A 22,910-nucleotide genomic window follows, 5' to 3' on the forward strand; every position below is an offset into this window, starting at 1 on the left:
TGAGAAGCAAATTAAGGGAGGGAGTGGCAGACAAAGACAAGAGCCCAGGCGCCAAGCCCTCAGCGCACACACCAGTTGTCCCATCCCACCTCACTGATGAGATAAAACTGAAAAGTAAGCTTACTAAAATTTCCAAGACAGCAAAGCATTAAACTTCACTGCAGGGCTCCTCTGAGTGCACTGGTCACATGCCCAGGAAGCCACACTCGACCTGCCCCTCCATCCCCAATCCCTCCCCGCATCCAGACCACAACCCAGATGGACCAGGTAATTCCTCATTTCCTGTCATCCTGGCTTTCAGTCTGGAGCTTCTCACTCAGCCACTGTCCCAAGCTAACCCTGCCTCACTTGCAAGCGCTGACAAATTCTCTCCCTGACCCTGGCAACCAATACTTGAACTCTTTCTCCTACCACTTGCTGTCACAGCCAGTACCCATCCTTTCCTGGCTTAGAGACCTGTTAGACATTAAAACTGTTGACTTCATTGCTGGTAGTTTTTTCCTTGCCTGTGTTTTATATGTGCACCCCACAGAGAAATTTAATGTAGGGTGTTGTCTGTGAACTTGTTTAATGTTTGGCAAGGGCTCGCTCTTGATGGAGAGCCTGCACACACACACATTTTCCAGTGAATGCATCAGGTTTTTAATGTTATCTCTACAGGAAATATGACTGAAAAGTTGGGACTTTGGATATTTTCCTTTCAAATAATAAAGCTAGATCATGTTAACTATTAGGTGGTAAACCAGAGCCTTCAAATCGACAAGGTGTTTTCTTTCTTTTTAAATGCTCAGTCAGCGTTACCATGGGGGGTTGAGGGGTCAGGAATAATTCCCAGGAGACGAGTTTGTACGTAGGGTTCAAAGGTTACATAACACTTAAACGCCATGGGGAAAGCACTATGGCATGGTAGTCAAATGCACGGGCTTTAGAGCCAGGCTGCCACCTGCAGACTCCTTCACTTCTCAGGGATTTACTGTCTTCATTGGGAAGAAGAGGATGCTAATAGTAGCTGCATCAAGGGGTTGCTGTGAGGAATCAATGACCCATCTCTGTAAAGCCCTTGGCCCAGCATGTTGTAGGTGCCCAATGACATTAAAGCATCAGCTCGTGGGTTGGTGAAAACTTCCACTCCAGCATTTGGTGAGCAGCTACTATGCACTCAGCCTCGTTCATGAAATGCATCAGGCAAACCTGTGGCAAACCTCTTCTCCTTGAGCAGTACCCCCAGTGGCAGAGAAAAGGCTGAGCTATTAGCTTGGAATCAGGTGATGAAAGACTGGGGGACGATGCTAAGAATTCAAGGCTTTCTCCCATGTGTGTATTATGCACATAAGTTTTCAACTAAACTGGAACACTTTTGAGAGAAATGGGAGCACCATTAATAATTAAGCCAGAACAGCAGGTATAAACCATAACCAGGCCTGAGAAATAGGGTAGAGTCAACGCTGTAAGCCAGTTACATCATTTTTTTTCTCCTAGAGATTTCTACCCCAGGCAAAGAAGGACTTTATTGTGTTGACTGGGAGACCTGCCCAGCAAACTCCCAGCAAATTCTGGGGAGTCATTTCCTACACGCACAGATCTATTGACCCTGATCATGGAGTACACGAGGGATGGTGAGAGTCAGCTCTCACCCTGAGCAGCTGTTTGGTTGGTGAGACAAGACTAGTGAAAACAAAAACAAAATCATGAAAATGGAACAATCCAAACCAGAATGTGACTAAATGCTGGCGCTCGCAGCATAGCACTTCAGACGGGATCAGTATGTGACAGTGTTGTGTCCAGAGAAAGTAAAATGTTTAAGGAAATAATATATGGGTAGTTAGGAAACTAGGATTTGATTGTAGTCCTTGGTTTTGAGACGCATTCCTAAAAGTAAAGGAAATTATAAAGTCTAAGCATTATCTAGGATCTGTCCCAGATAACCCTCTAATTTATCCTCCTATTGGCAGCTATCTTTCTAAGACCACTTCTCATCAACAAGCCTCTTGCCATAAATCTGGGACAGGGTATACTTTTGACCCATGACAAAAGGGCCATATGCTATTTTGGGGAACCCTTCTAGAAATAATTAAGAATAAATTTTTTAAAGTTAGATTTTGGTCTCAGTGCACTGTGCAATACCTTTGAAAAAAATTGTTGTGCTTTATATAAGAATATTGAGTTTCTTTTATTGTATTTCCAAGAAATGATAAATTTGGAGACAGTTTATCTATTGTTTGGTGAGATCAGGAAGACCATGGAAACATTATAGTTGAATCCGATAGAAAAAATAGAACTTTGAAAAGATGTTATCTTTTTTTATAAAAAATAGAACTTTGAAAAGATGTTATCTTTATCTTAAAACAGGTGAAATAGGCATATGTTATCAAACAAGGCTTTTCTGGTATAAACTCATGGTGAATTGTTTCAGTGGTGGCATAACATTTATTAAGAAATTGGTACCCACTAGGCCAATTTCTTTAAAAATTCCCCTTTGAAGCTTACTCAAGTTCTGCTAAATTTTGCACCTTGGAGGAAAATAAAGTGATTCTGAGATTCCTATTATTTTAATGAAAAATCTGGATTAATCTTGACTATTTAAAGCCAAATACTTCCCAGTGATAAAACCATTTCCAGAGAAAGAACTAAGTAAGAAATAGTTTTAAACAGAAGAGAAAAAAGCATCTTAAATGTGACCCACAGCTGTTTCAGACTTCCTGGGTCTCTCCCTTGACTCTCACCCATTCATTCATTCATCATGCTTCTAAATTATGACAACATTGGACTTGAAAAAGAAATCTAAGGCTTCTAGGGTCCTTAGCTCCTGGGAGTTTTCTATTTGTATAGAGTCTGGGAACAGACTAGACACACCAAAATAAAAACAAATAGCAATTTATTAAGAATGATGGTCAAAGAAAATGCTTAGCCTCTAGGATATTCACGGAGAGAGACAAAAATGTTGCCTTCCTTGGCCAGATATGGCCTTAGGAAGAGTAGGGGCAGTAGGGCTTGACAGGGCAGCTTACAATAAGGAAAGATGATGTTGGTGGTATGGGTAGAAGAGACCAAGTTTTGGGGACATAGGAACTGCTTTACATATTTTAACTCATTTAAACCTTAATGAGTTAGGTAGCCAATGGCTCCTTCCATGATACATGGCCTTTCTTTTTGTCTGTTTACTACTTAAAGGACATTATAAAAAGAAAAAAATAAGTGAATAAAATAAAGGACATTATAGAAGCAACAAATCAGGGGCTTGTGTGTACTTTCCGCTGTAGAAGAACAGATAAAATTCCCTACGTTTTGAGAGGCGGTAGAGTGCAGTGTTTCAGAGCTCAGGTTCTTGAGCCAGACATCCTGGGTTCAAACCCTGGTGCTATTTACCATCTGAGGCACTTTGGGAAGTTTACTTAAAACTCTCAGAGGTTCAGTTTTCTTATGTGTAAAAGGGCACTAATACTACTACCTACCCCTGCATAACTATCATATCCTTCATCTGCATTTTGGGACTACCTTGTATTCACCGCAGGAGGCTATTTTGCTCTTTCGGCTCAGTCTCTTGCTAATTCTGCCAAAGATGAGGAGAACTGAGCTGGCTTCAACGGCTGACACTGTATCTTTTCTTCCTGTTAGTTTACCTTGCCCATTTTCACTAGTTATTTTTCAGCTTAATTAATTCCTTATATAGTTCCTTCAGTTATTTTCAACCTCCAATTTTTCTTCAGTGAATCCACCATCACCTTCCTTGTGGCACTTACAATAAATATTCACTCGTTTTTTGTCATTAGGTAATATTTATCCTTCCCTGTAATAAATAGTAGAATATCTATTATTTTGTATTTCATCCCACTTCCATAAAAATGAATAGAGCATGCTTAAATATTTTTATGATGAAGAGAAAAGGACAGCTGAAGTTCTAAGGGCTGCAAGGATGAGAGAAAATTGTGCATTTGCTCTTGCTTTCTATTCAAATGTAAAAATTAAGGGTAAAACTTGTAAGGGGTGTTAATATAGAGGAATATAAATTGCACTTATAAGCATATAATTTTCATATCTGAATCATTGTAAATAAATTTTATCCAAACATTTTTTTAATTAATCTTCCCCAGTGAAATAAAAGCAAGCAAGAAATGTCAGAGTAAGAAACTGATGATTACAAGAACTTGTTAAGATAAAACTACCATCCGTTAAAATAAATGAAACAGTGGCAAGGTCTTATTTTGATCTATATTTAGTAGGACAGGTCAAAATTCTTGCCATGTTCTTGCTAAAAATTGCTTTGTAAGACAGAGACAAGAAAAGTGAAATCTAGGGATGCCAAACCCTTTCAGCTGTTTCTTGCGAAGATTCACCTTCTCCTTTGGAGGCCACGGCTGTGAAACTCTAATAAGAGTCACCTGACAACACTATTCAGCCAATTGCACTGAAAGGGAATCCCCCCTTTAGGACTAAAAGATGGTGACTATGGAAGACACTTGTGTGTGCGCCAAGAGTGCTGTGTCACTGTTTTAGCTTTTGCTTCTTTGGTTTCTTAATCAGTTTGGGGAGTTATCCTTTCCAAGAAAACACTTCTTAGTTGCGATAGACAGTAGTATGGTTACTTCTTTTCAGTTACTGACAGCTCTGCTAAAACAATCTACCTCTGCAATTTTACTGACACTGCATCCTCCAATAAACAAACAAAACAGAAAACGAAAGCACAGGACTATTACTTAGACTAAGGTTTTTTAATCTGAGCGCTAAAATCTTAGAGCTGACCAAAACTTTACCAGTGATTTAGTCCATTCATTATTAGCAACTGAAACAAAGCTCAGAAAGTTAGGTATATTATCTAAAACCACTCAGTTTGTTATAATAGCAACTAACAAAAATTATAAAACATACCTACTCTGTGCTAGGGTTTATGTTAGTCTTATCATAATAATTTATAGTCTTCACAAATAACTTATAGTCTTCACAACACTCCTGAATGATTATTTTTCTATTTTATAGATGAAAAAAATGAAACTGAGAGAAGTTCAATGACTTACTCAGAACTACTCCGTAGTAAGTAGTTGTGTTGAGTTTGAACCCAGGTCCGTCTCCCTGAAAACATACATATTCTTTCCCCACATGGTGCTGCCTCTCCAGGCAGAGAAGGATCTTTCCTAGAATGTAGATATTAGCATTCTGGTCCAGGATCTCTCCAGGGCAGAGCGCCTCAGGGCTATCGGTATCGCGTCCGCCTCCTCCCTAGCAGGAATCACTCTGAGGGGTTACCGGCAAGATGGCAACCAGGGCGAGTAACTGAGAGGCTCAGTGTGAGAAACTTGCTCTCTTAGGGCGGTGGATGTAAAGGTTAGCAGCTGTGAGAACATGAGGATTAAGCAATTTGCCCTCTTATATCCCTTTGAAGTCCTAACACCTGGTTGGAAGACAAATCCTTAAGTCAGAATTCCTGGTAGTGATAAATATATATGACTTTTTTCCAATTTAAGCTTTTCTTGCAGTAAGGATACTAAAATAACTCCTTAACTTGCTCTACAAAACAGATGGAATGTAACTTTTTCCTTCCCAGGTGATGTCGATTAAAGTATTTTCAGAGGTCAAGAGAACATCATGAAGTATGAGTCTATAAAGATTCAATGTCAAAAAATTCTCATTTTTTTCCTTTTTTGGATGTTTGCAAAATTACCAACAGCTGAACATAAAAGTAACAAAGCAAAAATTGAATGTGTAAGCCAGAAATGAGAACATTCATGATGTGGGAAAAAAGGTTATGGGAAACTAGCAGATCTATTATATAAGAATCATATTTTAGCACATCATTGCAGGACTCAAGGCCATTAATGGTTATTAATAGTCACCTGGGAAAATACTACTTTTTCTACTGCTCCAATTAATCTACAAAAACCTTAGAAGATTCTACAGAAGTAAAAGTTTTACAGACGTTTCATATGAATTTTAATTTCCAAAATAGCAAAAGGGAATATTTTATGGTTTTTATTTTTACATGTAAGACCAGCAAGTGACTTTTGAAAATACCTCTGTCAATACTAGATAGATAGATATTAAAATAAATGTAGAAATGCTTATAAATGATTATTTAGTAGGAGTCTTAGTCCACATATCACTAAACGTTAACTTCAATATTTCTGAATGATCAACAGCTTCTCACTTCAGTGGTGGGATCTTTTAAACACATCAAGAAGTGGAATGAGTCAAACAAAGTGACACTTAATATTTGTTTCGAAAACGAAAGTAAGTTACAATATTTGGGTATAGTTTGGTGCAACTGAAGAAATACTACTATCCTCTTACAGAATAAAGTAAGAAGAGGGGTTATAAGTGACACTTTTTTTCCATAAAGAAATAAAAATTCTTTGCTCTTGCAACTTGGACCCAAGGGATTTCAACTCATCACTTTATGATCATGAATTCACTAACATGCCCACAGCACATCTGTGAAAAATAGACTTTATTACTGTTTTACAGATGAACAGAATTGAGAATGACCATACTGTAAATTGGTAGCAGAAAGGGAATAGAATAGAGACACAAATTTCAAACATACAGTCTGTGCCAGGCAGAATAATAGCCCTCAAAGACTGCCCGCATCCTCATCTTCAGGACCTGTGAATATCTTAGGTTACATGACACAGGAGAATTAAGGTTTTGCAGATACAATTAAGATTGTTGATCCACTGACCTTAAAATGTGGAGAGTAGCCTGGATTATCCAGGTGGGCTCAATATAATCATGAGGCTCCTTAAAAGTGGAAGAGGGAAGGCAGAGGAGATCAGAGTGATGTGGTGTGAGCAATGTTTGACCCAATGTTGTTGGATTTTTTTTATTGAAGTATAGTTGATTTACAATATTATATTACTTTCAAGTGTACAGCATAGTGATTCAGTATTCTTACAGATTATACTCCATCAAAAGTTATAAAATAATGGCTATAATTTCCTCTGCTGTATGATATATCTTTGTTGCTTTTCTATTTTATACATAGTAGTTCATATCTCTTAATCCCTTGCCCCTGCCCCCTTCCCTTTCCCCTTTGGTAACCACTAGTTTGTTTTCTATATCTGTGAGTCTTTTTCTGTTTTGTGTGTACATATATATACATATATATATATATATATATATATATATTCATTTGTATTGTTTTTTAGATTTGAAAGTAGAAGAGGAATGTGGGCCCCTCTAGAAGCTGCAAAAAAGCAGGGAAACAGGTTCTCCCCTCAGAGCCTCCAGAAAGGAATGCAGCCCTGCCTACAACCTTGACTTTAGCCTAGAGAGACCCACATTGGGCTTCTGACATACAGAACTATAAGATAATAAATTTGTGATGTTTTAAGCCGCCAAGTTCGTGGTAATTTGTTATAGTGGCAATTGAAAACTAATACACAGCTGTTTAATCATTTAAGAGCCATTACTACAATCATAATCATTAAAAAAGACTGTAAATAATCAATTTAAGCAACCAGAGGATAACATTTAATTTGGAAATGCAAGTCCATTTTGAAGTAATAAAAGTAGAAGCACACAGATTCCTTGGCATAAAGAAAGATGGAAAAGGAAATATCTAAGAGGAATGTTTTTTTCCTTTTCCACCAGAATACTAGAAGAGAAAGGAGATAAATAAAAAGAGCACATTGATCTAAAGGATAAGGTAAGAGTTTTAAAAATGCTGCTTGCAATAGCCTTCCAGGAGAAGTTTGGGAAGCTTTGTGCTTAGAGATCTTTAAGGTACACAGTGATCTGTTCTAGGATGGTTTAGATATATATTAGCCTGATGACAAGGGCCTAGACTAGACAATCTCTCATGGCCTCCTCCAGCCTAAATATTCTACAGAGACTTGACTCTGTTCCATTCAGTGCCACAATATTTATTACCTATCTACACAATGTAGGTCATCCTGCTATGAATAACCAAATAAGGCATAAACTTTGACTTTAAAAAGTTCACAGTTTAATAGTGAACCAGAGTTAAACAACCAACCATATTTAAGCTAGACAATGAAAAGAATCATAAGGGGTGGATAAGTGATATATTGATTAAAAATCATTAAATATCTAAAAATCAATGCAGAATAACCAATGCATTCTTACTGATTATCAAACAAGCAACATCATTGGTCACCACTGTAGATTTCCAGGCATCAACTTATTACAATGAGAATTTATCCTGTCTTTCCTAAAACCCTAGATAAGAAACGTGAAAAAGTAAATAAAATTCTTTAATGTAGAATTTCATCTAAAAAATACAGAAGGAATGATAGAATTAGATTCTATCTAGAATGTAAAACTACCAAACTACCATTTTACAACCTCTGTATAAAATAATGCATCTGGGCAATGAGCATTGATAGATGCTAAAACCATTAAGTGAAAATTTGATGATGAATTTTATAATGGAGGGATCAGGCTGAGGCCACCTAAACACACCAAACTGCTTTAACATCACTAAGTATGACACCAGCCATTATGTACCTCTTTGGGAGTTGTTAGGAAATAAACCATACCATCTATAAAGTATTCTTTCCTCCCAAATACTTAACCCAAATCTAAATATCTTTCACAGGAAAGTCAGGGATAGAGGAGCCAGTTCAAAGAGACATGGAAGCAGTCAGTTAAATACAGAATGTGAACCAGGATGCATAATCCAATTTCTCCAGCAAATCAATGACGTTTAAAAAGGGAAGGGAGAGAGGACTGTTATGGAATAAAAGAGACTATTTGAAGGGTTACAAACTGTAATTTGTCTGCTTTAAAGTGCTTATCTTATGTAAAATTCAGTCCAGACATTTATAATTAATAATGTTACTCTCTTGCCTAATTTTATTTATTTATTTATTTATTTATTTATGTTTTGCGGTACGTGGGCCTCTCACTGTTGTGGCCTCTCCCGTTGCGGAGCACAGGCTCCGGACGCGCAGGCTCAGCGGCCATGGCTCACGGGCCTAGCCGCTCCGCAGCATGTGGGATCTTCCCGGACCAGGGCACGAACCCGTGTCCCCTGCATCAGCAGGCGGACTCTCAACCACTGTGCCACCAGGGAAGCCCGCTTGCCTAATTTTAAAGTACAACAGAGACTTCTCAATGAGAACAAAGGGCTGCAGGACAAAATAGATTCATCTTCAACATTGCTACATATATGCATGAATGTCAGATCTGGTCTACAGTAGTTCAAGTTATAGTATTAAACTTTGGAAGTTCATGAAAAGACTGTTTAGCAATAATCCTAGCAGTGGATCAAAATATAAATCTCATCTTAGGCTATTCAGGAAGCCTTTGACAGCATTTTAAATAGATGATCCCTTTTTAAAAAAATGTTATCCTTTAAAAACCTTCTATTTGCAAATAATTTTTCTGGAGAAGGCTTGAAGGTACCTACATCCTCAAATTACATTTTAATGTGATTAAAAATATTTTCAAAGAAATGTAAAATTTCATAACACAAATACAAACTTTAATCTTTTTGTCTGAAATACCCTAAAAATTTTTAAATGTAACACACTGTCTTTTCTTTTTAAAGGTAGCTTGGCATGAATAGACACCCAGAAAGCGGTAGATGGTATTTTCCACCAGAAGAAAGTAAAGACATAGCAGGGAGGAAAATTAATCCACATAAACAAGCTATGTTACAGAGATTTAAGGTATTTTAGCTAGTTTTTTTCCCTGTGAAAATTTAGTTATGTGGTCAGGGACTGTAGGTATAATGGCAATGAAGTTGATTATTTCTGCAGTATAAGCAGGGTATGCATTACATATTTGTTAATGTAAAAAATTGTGCTATGGGTTACAACAATTATGAAGATGTTTTGTAATTATGGCATTTCGTTCGGCAGAGGGTATAGAAAGAATGATGCTTCGAGATTTATGTATCATATAACACCCATTACCTTTTACCTCTTCTTCCTACGCCTGAAACCCAAAGATCTTACCAACCACGGCCTCAGTGTATTTCCCTTCCCCAGGAAGAGGGAAGTACTGGTTTGGTGATAAGTTGCTTCCATATCCCAGGAGAAAACCTTCCAGTTTTACATTAGGATTTGGACGCAGGAACTTCAAGAGGATGGAGTCACTTGTAGTATTGATGTGGACCTTCAGGTTTGGCCTTTTACCTAAAGATGGAAACAAAAATATAGGTGGCGGTTACTTCACCTCTTTAGCATCCAAAGTTACTGGCTAGAGGCATTGTTACTGGCTGGAGGCATTGTTATTGGAAATCGTGATATCTAGCTACTCAAGATCACAGCACACCCACCAAACCAGCTAAAATACAGGTTATTTTGAGATCAAAGGAAACAGACTTAATAACATATAAAGCAAAAGCAGTCTAGAATACAAAGTAAAATCTTAGGGTTTAATATTTTGTAGTTTATTATTGAGCAGGTAAATGGGATTTAAGGCTACCTTGGCTATCCACAGTTGGTCAGAACCTTCATTTTATACATCCTATCTGGGAATGGTGAAAGGATCTGAAATTTCTTATCGGTAAATTGAATTACTGCACTTTAAAACCCCCAGCTTCCTCAGTGCTGGTCTCCAGCAGTATCCTCGCAGGACTTAGTGATTCACAGAGTTGGAAAGGGAGGGAAGTGGGTGGATTTTGGCTTAGGGGTAACTGAGATAGTAGAATAAGGGATTCTAAAAGGAGCAGGGCTGAGAAGAAAGATGATTAGTTCCATTTGGAGTTCGCTGGGTCAGTGAGACAACTGACTGTTGCCTCAGTGATTAGTCAACTTACTGTTGGAAATGTCCAACAGTAAGTTTACTATCTAAGTGTGATGCTCACAAATGGGGTCAAGATCCATCGGGGTGTCTTTAGTTTATAAATGATTATTGGGTGAACTTCCCCAGAGAGGCTGCAGAGTAAGCAGAGAAACTCTATATTTTCAAGGCATTATTATTATTATTTAATTATGAAGGCAACAGGGATGGACACTCACTCTAACCAAAGGTCTTGACCAAGCAATGAGGAAACAACACTGTCTTTTGTCTTTGGGGCCAGAAGGAGCTGGGTCCAAACTGCAGCTCTGCCATATACTTATAAGTGTGCCCTGGCTGCTCACTAACCTGTGCTTGAACCTTCTTTCTTGATTTGTAAATTATGGATAACGATGTCTACTTTGACAGGTTGTTTACAAAGGTTAGTGCAAATGGCAATATCTTAAAGCTGGTACACAGTAATTGCTCAATAATTGGTTACTTAATCAGGTCCATCCAAAGCCCGTTAGTCACAGTTTAGAAATCCAAAAAAGCTTTGTTAGGTTTTCGTAAGTTCATGTCAAACTAATTTGGCAACAAAACTCAATCTGAACTGTTATGAGGCCACTTAATCTTTCTTTAATCTCACTGAATAGTCAGTGTGACTTATTCACATGTTTAATTATAGGAATCTTTTTTTAAATTCATTTTTATTGGAGTATAGTTGCTTTACAATGTTGTGTTAGTTTCTGCTGTACAACAAAGTGAATGAGTTATCTATCTATCTATCTATCTCCACTCTTTTTAGATTCCCTTCCCATTTAGCTCACCACAGAGCATTGAGTAGAGTTCCCAGTGCTATACAGTAGGTTCTCATTAGTTATCTATTTTATACATAGTAGTGTACATATGTCAGTCCCAATCTCCCAATTCATCCCACCCCCGCTTCCCCCCTTGGTAGCCATAAGTTTGTTTTCTACATCTGTGACTCTATTTCTGCTTTGCAAATAAGTTCATCTGTACCATTTTCCTAGATTCTAATTATAGGAATCTTAATTCCTATACTTAAATGTGCTTAATTAAAGGGTGCTGATCAAGACCTCACTGAATAGGTTACTTAATACATGGTCTAGGCATCCTAGTACATTTCTAAAATCCAAAGATTTTCTGAATTCTAAAACAAGTCTGGCTCTGAGAGTTTTAGATAAGAGATTGTGGACTTCAATTATTTTCTTTCTTTCTTTCACTGGGAATTCATATTTTTAAAATATTTTACCTATTGGGAAGACTGTATTTACTAACTTAATAATTCAGTCTATTTCTCATTAATCAAAGACTTATATTGTATATATACCAGTCAGGACCTCTAAATAGCATGGGTTTCCCAAAGCTATCACTCTAAATTTATACTATTCCAGTCAAAAGTCATCCTGGGCGACCTCAATATAGCCACATAGAAGAATTCCATTAGGCCTTTGAAGCAATAAAAACAACACGTCTTGGAGACCAGGCTGTGGGAACCACTCTCTTACTTTAGCAGTCAGTACTATTTCCAGGTATGTGCATAGTACTTTGTACTTCCCAAGAATTTGATAAAATTTCTATAACTTCTTGGTTCTCTGACTGCTATTGCTACACTTGTGGCAAAAAACCCAGAGACACTGAGCAGCTTATCCAAAAGTCTGAGGGAGACTCATCCCCAGCTCACCTAGTCCAATTCTCTTATAGGACAAATGACTAAATTGAGGGCAGCCACACCTCTATCAGTCTGCAGGTTAAGTTCAGCGTCAAAACCGCATCTTAGGCTCTTGCTAGGCTGGACTTCCTGCTCTCATTTTTATTGAGAACTTTGTCATGACCCAAATGAGTAAGGAGTAGCTAACCCCCATACCGTAATGCTGAAATTGATGCTAACTGATAATGTTTTGTCCTAACTTTATAAGATTTTGATAAGGTGATATATATATATATATATATATATATATATATATATCACCTTATCAAAATCATAGATAGACAGATAATCTCACATATATAACACAGATTTTGGTCAAGCCAATTTTCCCCTTCTTAGTTATGTGCCTAGATTAACCCTACAGTTAATCTAGGGTTAATATTCTGCTACCTTATAAGGTTATCGGGTCTCACAATAAATCAAAAAACAGCTGGCCTGTTTCCAACACCTTGTTAGGAAGAAGAGATTAGGAATCTTCATGAACTTAGGTTGCACTCTTTTTGGGCTAAGAGTCAAGAGTCACAGCATCATCACATTAGACCTTTGCTCACAGACTGTGGCCTGATGTACCATGTTATTCCCCCCCTTGGAAAGTAGGAAGGATGGCTGTACCAACTGAGAAAAAGGAAGGTTGTAAACAGAACTACTGACTAACAAAAGTGGAAGTGTTCTTGCTTCCTCTGCCCAGAATTTTCATGACTCCAGTCTTTCTCCCTTTTGCTAATAATTTATGTCAATAAATACATCAACATCATGTAACTTTCTGAATAAATTAGCATTTATCTGACCTACTTTCTCCAAAATTCCAATTCATACTACTCTCTAGAGCTAAACTTTTAAAAGTCCTGAGAAAGAAAAAAGCACACAAACAAATCTTTTCTCAAAACAGCATCACAAATTTAATAGTATATTGAGACTCTCATCCCAGTTCCTTACTGGATCTAGGAACTCAAATCCCTTTATTATCTTGCTACACATGAATTCTGTCTTTTTTAAAAAAATTTTTATGGAGAATGGTTGATTTACAACATTGTGTTAGTATACCGGAAAGTGAATCAGCTATACATATACATATATCCACTCTTTTTTAGATTATTTTTCCCATGTAGGCCATTACAGAGTACTGAGTAGAGTTCCCTGTGCTATACAGTAAGTCCTTATTAGTTATCTATTTGTTACTTTTCAACATCGCTCATTTCTCTTTGGCCAGTATAAATCTTCTCACATTCTGCAATGCATACGAGGCCCTGGCCCTACACCTATGCTCACATTGTCACCCAGCATGGATTCCCTCAATACCCCTTTGCTCACTCAGTTATGACCCCACTGACACTTTCAGAGCTCAGCAAAATGGTTAAGTAATTTTTTTGTCCTTTTCATCTGAATAAGTTCCTCAAGTGTCCCTTCAAATGAATGTTTGGACTAGTATTCAATTTTACATTCTTAAACGATTTCCCCAATATTTTAAGGTATATCTCAGTGCATCCTATAATAATTTTTCATCTTTGATAAATTTATCTTCACTCCAAGTAATTCTGGCTTAAAGGCCTGGAACACTAGTCATGTAATAACAGTTATCTTTCAACAGTTAGTGCGAAGACCTCAGGTGAATGACTTAAGATAGAGATAATAAAAAAAAGTACAACATGATACAAGCTTAACTAGTAAAACATTGATAAGTAAAGTGGCATATATATCGCCCAGGAAAGCCCAGGAGTACAGAGAAATAAGATTACTGGAAGAATATTTTATTGCATCCTATACGAGAAACAAAGCCTATACTAATCAAGAGTGAGAGAAAATGAAGAATGTGAGCATTTCAGGAAAGCAATACTAGAACGGCTGAAAAAAAAAGATTGCATGTTGGCAAAGTAGAACTTTGGAACTATGACAGCTGTTTCTAATCCTCTGTTTGCAACACCCTAGGGTATCTCTAAATATTTCCAAGGGTGTTGTGAAATTTTATAAGAAAAAAAATCCCTTTCAAAACAAAATTAGAAATAATCCCCATTTAATTTTTAAAAGAAAATACATGCCCTGTGGCATTGAAAACAGTGAGGAAGGTAGTGAGATGAGAAAATCAGACAAAAGGTAGAGTGCTACAAGTTCATAGAACCCTCTAGATCAACCAGAGGAGTCAGGTTGCTATTGCTATTGCTATAGGCACAGGTGTTGAGCAGACATTTAATGTTGACCCCAGAATTCTGAGTGCCTGTGGTCAGTGTCAATAAAACTCTGTAAAGAAACATAGCCCAAACACAAGGCACTTAGTTAAGCCAGCTAAACTACCATGGACATCCAGTCACTGATCTGTGAGAAAGGAGTTACCATCACAACCCATTTAGTAGGAGAAATTCTTTCATGTCTAATTTCTCTTCAGGTTATCTTAACACTTTCCAAAATATTTCAGAATGTGGTCTAAATTGCTGATATGAAGTTGGTCACGTTGATAAAACCACTTCAATAGAAAAACTGCAAAACACGAAAGTTCTCTTCTAAAAGTAAAAAATATCTATTAGTGTAGTAGCAGTAAATGCCTTAGCCTCTAAGCTCTCAGTGTTGTAAAACAGTAAATAGCAAGTTTGAGAATAATCAGATTAGCAATTATTTCCATAAGATATTAAGTAAAAGAATAGCTATAATAGTGATGTCAATAAAATGACTCACTTGTTTCAGGATTAAAAGAATAAACCCAATTCTTTTCTATAAACCCATAGTATGTTCCTCTTTTTTTACACACATTCTATTTACATTGCCAACCTGTATACTTGTTCAGTCACTTATTTTGTTATACAAAATCAAATTTTCTCAGACATCAAAATAATTAAATCAGTTTCCATCAGTTCAGATATGATATGTGAAGCATAGGCATTAAAAAATGATAAATTGGACTTGATCGGATTTTAGTTTTGAACTTTAAAGGGACTAATAAGAAAAAGAAAAGGCTAACTGCAGATTGGCAGAAAACATTTGCAGTACATTTACCAATTAGAGGCTTGCATCCAGAATATTTAGAAGAATATTTTCTACTCAATCAGACAACAAAACATTTAAGAATAAAGGGCAAAAAGCTTGAATAGATCCTTCACTAAAGGAAATATATGATAACCAAGAAGCACATGAAAAGATGACATGAGGGTTGTCAGATGTTTTCAGTAAGGGGTCAAGTAGTAAATATTTTAGACTTTGCAGACCAGATGTTCTCTACTGCAACTACTAAACTCTGCCATTGTAGTACAAGAGCAGCTATAGACATTATGTAAATCAGTGGACATGTTTGTGTTCCAATTAAACTATATTTATAAAAATAGGCAGTTGGCTAGATTTGGCCACCCAGTCCTAGTTTACCAACTCCTGGTCAACATCCTTAGTCTTCAGGGAAATGCAAGTTAAAACCACAGTGAGGGATATCATACACATTAAGAATGGCAAAAAATGAAAAGACTGTCAATAACAAGTGTTATGCAGAATTTGGAGCTCTCATACATTTTGAGTATGAATGTTAAATGTTTCATGAAGTTTCACCACTGGTGAAAACCGTTGGTCAGTTACCAAATAACCCATCAATTTCATTCCTAGGTATTTACTCAGGAAAAATGAAAATATAAGTTTATGCAAAGACTTGTGTGCAGATATTCAAAGCAGCACCAAAATGGAAAGAACCTAAATGTCCATCACCAGTTGAATGGATAAAAAAATTATGGCTTATCCATACAATGGGATATGAGCCAGCAATAAAACAGAACAGCATTTCAATGTGGTTGAATCTCTCTGGTTTACCATAATGCCACTGTAGAATAAGCCAAATTTTCCTCACCTCTGTAATCACCTTATACAGACTCTCCTGACGGGAGCACATTCAGGCATCTTGCCATTACAGCACTGGTGAAAGTAGTTTTAATAGTGCCTAATATTATTATTCACCATTAAACAAATGGTACATATATAAAAGCAGCAAGTCCTTTTCAGGCATTACTATGCTCCAAGAACTGAACATTCTAAGTTTCAGATGTATTCTGTGTTCTTCTCAGACAGTTAGCTTGCAAGTGGAAACATTCCAATGCCTTCATGATCAGAGCAGCTAATTAAGGAACTATCAATATGTCACATCTCAAGTGTATGTATTAAACAGGGCAGTTACTGTCTGATAACACATTCAAAAGTTTCCCCCCAAAATCACAGCTGATGGCATAGATTGTGTTTAACTGAACTATACAAACCATAAGTTTAACATGGGACTTGGCAATAATTTAACATTTGTTTTAATTCTTAGGGAGTGAAAAAGGTATCATATAACAGTGGTGCTCACATGACTCTACCTGTTCTGGTACCATGATCCAAGGAAAGATGTTAGAAGGGGAAAGAAAACCATATGGAATTACATTAATTTTTCTGTGACAGCCATAAGGTAAAAGGAGTGGCCAAGGCAATTAGACAAGTGTCTTCAGTTGTTCCTGATCATTCAGTAGAAATGTGTAATCTGTAGTTTATAACATGGCTTTTCTTACCAATAACAACCACCTGAAAGCCAGTGACATGACTAGAAATTTTCCATAGCAAGAAAAGCACGGCACCTTCAGTTAAATATTTTAAGGAGAATGAAGATTAAATATCGCTATTAATCAAATAATATTAGGTATTATAAAAACTACTTCTACAAGTGCTGTAATAGCAAGATACTTGAATAACCTTCCATCAGAAGGAAAGTCTGTGCAAGATGGTTTCGAAGAAAAGGGAAGTCCGGGCCCATTCTGCAGTGCATGATGGCATGCCAGACAAGATAGGTGGAAGGAATTAAATTGCTTTGGTGATGATGGTGGTGGTGGGGGTGTGTGTATTCAGAATTACAATTAAAAGCACTCACAGAATAATACGAGACAAATCCTTTTAAATTTTCAAGTTGTTATATTCTTTTTTTGTGTGTGTGTGGTACGTGGGCCTCTCACTGTTGTGGCTTCTCCTGTTGTGGAGCACAGGCTCCGGACGCGCAGGCTCAGCAGCCATGGCTCATGGGCCCAGCCGCTCCACGGCATGTGGGATCTTCCCAGACCGGGGCACGAACCTGTGTCCCCTGCATCGGCAGGCGGACTCTCAACCACTGCACCACCAGGGAAGCCGCTGTTATATTCTTACTATTAACCCCATATATCTCATGGTATCCTGGCTCTCTGGGTCTCCAGATTGGAATTCTTCCTCAAAACCCCATAGATTCTCTATCACTCTCTTCCCAACTCTTTACCAAGGCCCAGTAAAGAATTTTTGAGAACTTGCAAAGAGCTAGTGTGCAGTAAACACGGAGCAGCTCTACAACATGTCTTCCAGAAACAGGGATGTCAATGACAGTTGTTTAAGTTGCGCATTGCAAAAGTCTAAATGGCACCATTCAAACCATCTTTTATTTACGGCCCTATATAGCAGCCACATTCACAAAGATGATGCAAAAATAATTGCTATTTACAAAAATGGGCAATTTGGTAAAGGTAGCCATCTTGAAATTCTCTAATCTCTTCCCATAGGTCTCAAACTGCTCCCACCCTCCCACCCCCGCCTTCTTACTTCATGCCTTTGATTTCTATCTTCCCTACCTTCTGATTCTGCTGTCACTGGTAATGAGGGGCTTTGGGTGGCGGGTTGCCTGGCATAAGGAAGATAGGGACCCAGCTACGAACACTTTCGATATTGTGCTCCCTAACTTACAAATGAAATTACTTCACCAAATATATACAACTCAGATGACGAATCAGGGATCTAAATAAGAACAATTGAGGAAAAGGGATTCTGGGCATTCAGGAAACGATGAATTAATACCACACAGTTTTAGAGGTGAACAGAAGGCATCCCTTCTTGTGTTTTTTACAATATAAGAATATATGTATGGAAGCAATCTAAGTGTCCAGCAACAGGTGAATGGATAAAGATGTGGTATATACATGCAATGGAATATTACTCAGCCATAATAAAAGAATTAAATTTTGCCATTTGCAGCAACATGGGTGGACTTGGAGGGCATTAGGCTAAGTGAAATAAGTCAGACGAAGACAAATACTGTAAGATATCACTTACACATGGAATCTAAAAAATACAACAAACTAGTGAATATGACAAAAAAAGAAGCAGACTCACAGATATAGAGAACAAATTAGTAGTTACCAGTGGGGAGAAGGAAGGGGGAAGGGGAAATATAGGGGCAGGGGATTGAGAGGTACAAAGTATTAGGTATAAAATAATATACAAGGATATATTTTACAACATGGGGAATACAGCAAATATTTTATAATAACTATAAATGGAGTATAACATTTAAAAATTGTGAATCACTATATTGTACACCTATAAGTTACATGTTATATATCAACTATACTTCAATAAAAAAGAAAGTATATAAGAAATACCTTTTAAGAATATGTAAGAAAATATCTGAAAGTATAAGAAAAAATCCTGATTAAAATAATTTAGATATATATAAAGCAAGATTTTTATAAATCTAAGGAAAGATGGCATTTTTTAAAAAGTATAGGAAAAAAGTTGTGGTTAAAGTCCCATAAGCCACATGGACAGCTGCCAAAGCCAGGGACTGGGGGGCTTTAAATAAACTCACAATTTGACTTTACACATACAGGTTCAACGTTAGCAAGAAGCTCACAGCAGAGCATCCTGTGATCTCTGCTCCAGCTCAAGCAGAGCAGGCTGCTCCCTCTCCCGTGCCCCGAGGTGAGACTGCCAGGGGGAGGACATGTGCCCACAGGCAACATGTGCTCTCAGAGTTAGGAAATAAAAAGTCCAGCTTACCTGGAGAGCTCCCCTCAGAAGCCACACCCGAACGATTCCCATAGAGCTAACACCCCCCAGGAGTCAACTAGTTAACTTTTATTAGGACATTATGGTCATCAGCTACACAGAGGATGTTTTGCTATTGAATTCAGAAAGAAATGCCATTTTGCCAAAAATCTGAGGGAGAAAATGTTTTCTTCCTAATGGGGCACTTTATATCTATTTGCCCAGATGTTTGTGTAAGTGAGTTCCATTTCAGCTAAAACAACCACGGTTTCAACCAGTTTCCACCTGGGTAAGAATTCCCAATGCCCTGATTCCTCAGGCCAATACTTTACTGTCTGGTGACTTTGGATGACTGAATTAGACTGAACCTGCCAATGTTGATATTTCAGCACCACTTGGCAGGGCTAACAGTTTTACCAAAGGAGCAAAAACTTCATTACCTACTTTATAACCCAACCAATAGCCCAGCAGGAAAATTACTTTTCGTAGACTACCTTCTAAATGAATGGCCTCTCATCCTTAAGGAGAAATCTTATCCTGAGACATATACAGTTGTCACTTGCACATACTTCCTTGATCTAATTCTCCCAAAATTAGTCTTTAAAGTCTGAAGCATGCTGGGGTTTTTTTTTGTTTGTTTTCTTTTCCCCAGGGGGTGGGTAGGAGGGGCAACTACATGCAATCAATGACCATATATTTGATATAAGGGAAAGGAGGCAGTAACGTGGTTCACTTCAAACAACTACAAAGTCTAAATAAAATCTATATTTGCTTTGGGGAATTTAGGGAATTAGTATTTTTACTCATCTGCTTTTCATTGTATCCATTCACTTACAACAAGGTACTAGGCATTAGTGATACCAATTCAAATATGACCTATCTGATCACAAAATTGTGCATCCTAGTAAATTAGGCACATAAATAAGTCAACTATTTCAGTGCAGCATGATTAGAACAATTTGTTCAATGCAGCTACAGTACAGGGGCTCTAGATCTGATGGAAGGGGTGGAACAAGAGGATATATAACAAATGTGTCCCTTTGGTTTTATTAAACTGGTCACCAAAATAGTTTTTATGCCATGAGGATATGCCAAATTCAGGTAGGAAAGTAGATAGCAAAATCTGTTTTGTAATACTTTTTCTGTACTGCTTTAGACAACTGGTAGATTCTTAGTAATTATTATTTTTTAATACATGTAAAAGAAAGAGAAGAAAAGGCTAAGGGGCTTAACAAAACTCATTCCTTTCTTTTCGTTCTTTTTGTGCTTGATTTCACGAAAATCCTGGAGGTGATTTGCTTACATGTTCTTGCTATTTAAAGTAAGGCATGATAACAATAGGTCCTCCTGATGGAAAAAGGGATACGCTCCATGCCAGGGTTCTTAAAGAGGAGTCCCCCAATTAGAGCATCAGGATCACCTGGGAACTTGTTATAAGTACAAACTCTCAGACCCCACTCCAGACCTCTTGAATCAGAAACTTGTGGGTAGGGCAGTAACCTGTATCTCAACAAGCTGTTTGGGTAATTCAGATGCATACTCAAGTTTGGGAATCATTACTCTTTGCAAACTCAGTGCATTAAAATTAAAATTAGGGCTTCCCTGGTGGTGCAGTGGTTGAGAGTCCGCCTGCCGATGCAGGGGACACAGGTTCGTGCCCCGGTCTGGGAAGATCCCACATGCCGTGGAGCGGCTGGGCCCATGAGCCATGGCTGCTGAGCCTGCGCGTCCGGAGCCTGTGCTCCGCAACGGGAGAGACCACAACAGTGAGAGGCCCGCGTACCGAAAAAAAAAAAAAAAAAAAAAGTTAAAATTAATGGGCCCAATGTCTTTTGAAAGAGATTTACAGATATACAATACAGTATGGAGGAAAAAGGACCTCACCCACAATGTTAAATTTCCTGTCATGAGAATTTTATATATATTTTGGTCTTTGAAAAAACTCTGTGAATTACACTTTTCTGGGATTATAATTTCTGGAGATACAAAAGGTAAATCATTTTTAAATGTTAGGAACATTTCTCTGACTTCTAGCATCAATTACATGTCTTTAAATCTGACCAATATTTAGAGACTTAAAATGTTAACTCATCTTTGCTTCTATGATAAAAAATTTTAAACATAAGAAAAGTTGTAAGAATTGTGCAGTGCACATCCATAGAGCCACCACCAAGAGTCAATGATCACTATCATACTATATTTGTTTTACCACATATTTATCCATCTCTCCATCCTTTCATCCATCCATCCATCTAACTTTTCAATGAACTTCAAAGTAAATTGCACTTCACTATTCTTCCTCCTAAACACTTCAGTATGCATATCATTAACTAGAGTTCAATATTTATATTTTTCTTTGGAGATAAAATTTACATATAAATTAAATACATAAATCTTAACTATACATTGCTGATTCTTTCCAAATGCCATACGTATATGTAACCCAAACCTGTATCAGGATGTAGAATATTACCGTCAACCCAGAAGCTTTCCTCACATTCCTTGTCAGCCCATTCCCAGCCCATCTGCCTAGAAACAACTATTGTTCTATTTTACTGTCATAAATTCGTTCTACCTGTTCTAGACTTCAGTTAAATAGAATCATACAATATGTACTCTTTCATGTAAGGCTTCTTGCACTCAACATAATGTTTTGGAGATTTATCAGTTCTGTTTTGTGCACCAGTAGTTTTTGCTGTTGTTATTTTCACTGAATAGTATCCAGATAATTATTAAAACTAACATTTTTATGTCTTCCGATGACTTCACAAAGTATGAACCTCTCTTGATTTACTGATTTTTTAAAATATTGATTATACTGTAATACAATTTTCTCTGAGAACAAGTGAATTTATATATATACATATTTTTTCTTTCCAGGTATTTAACATTATGCTATTTACCAGGTAAACAAAACTATTTATAAACTCTCCTATTTACAATAGACACCTAGTCATAAGACTTAAATAAAGGTTTAATGGTAAAAGTCAGACAAAACTATATAATGATTTCATTTCCACTGGAAGGCTAAGCACCGGTCACTGATACTCAAGTTCTCTGATATCTTTCCCTGTCACTCCCAGCTAACGGAACACCAGGCCAAGTGAGCCACTTTTGAAAATATTGACTTTCTTACGTCTAAGAGTGATTTTCACTAAGAAGAAACTAGATAAATTTAAACATGTGTCATAAAGAAAAACGAATTGCTTGTCCTGACAATCTCAAAATGATTATGTATCAAAAAACAGAAAAGCTGTCATTCTGATTAATATCAGTATCTTTGGTCAATTTTTCCAAAAGGACCAATATTTCTTATTCTTTTTGTTTCTCAATAGCTCCAATATGGGCAAAGAGTAAATTCTACTGACCAAGTAGAAGTTGAATTTAATCATAGTGCTTCTTTATAGGACGAAGCAGAAGATGCATAACTTCTACCAGCACTATAATAAATCCCGCATATATGAGATTATATAGCTCTTGTTAAAACATTGCTTGAGGGATCAAATTAGAAATACTTTTCTTAAAAATGAAAATTTTGCCATCTTGTAAAACACCATCAAACAGTAACAAAACTTCCTTACGTATTTCTGGCATTCATTCATTTCTGCAAAGTCTCACAAATAAAAACATAAGATGGAGCTAGAACAAATGGTTTCACCCGCCATCACTGTTTAGACATTTGGAATCTTCATAAATTGTTTATAATTTGTGCAGTTAATAA

The 22,910-nt window shown here is 37.1% G+C and overlaps 1 protein-coding gene across 1 annotated transcript in view; it reads right to left on the bottom strand.

The window, feature by feature from the left end:
• ABI3BP (ABI family member 3 binding protein) overlaps window positions 1-22,910 on the bottom strand; it is a 261,606-nt gene that overhangs the window by 187,991 nt on the left and 50,705 nt on the right. The window contains exon 2 of the mRNA XM_089910463.1: window positions 9,912-10,091. Within this exon, the coding sequence (XP_089766589.1) occupies window positions 9,912-10,091 (180 nt within the window). The remainder of the gene's footprint in view (window positions 1-9,911; window positions 10,092-22,910) is intronic.

The sequence above is a fragment of the Delphinapterus leucas genome, chromosome 4, assembly GCF_059928025.1.
Source record: "Delphinapterus leucas isolate spDelLeu-1000000601 "Yukka" chromosome 4, BTC_Dleu_Yukka2, whole genome shotgun sequence".
Classification (NCBI taxonomy): Eukaryota; Metazoa; Chordata; class Mammalia; order Artiodactyla; family Monodontidae; genus Delphinapterus; species Delphinapterus leucas.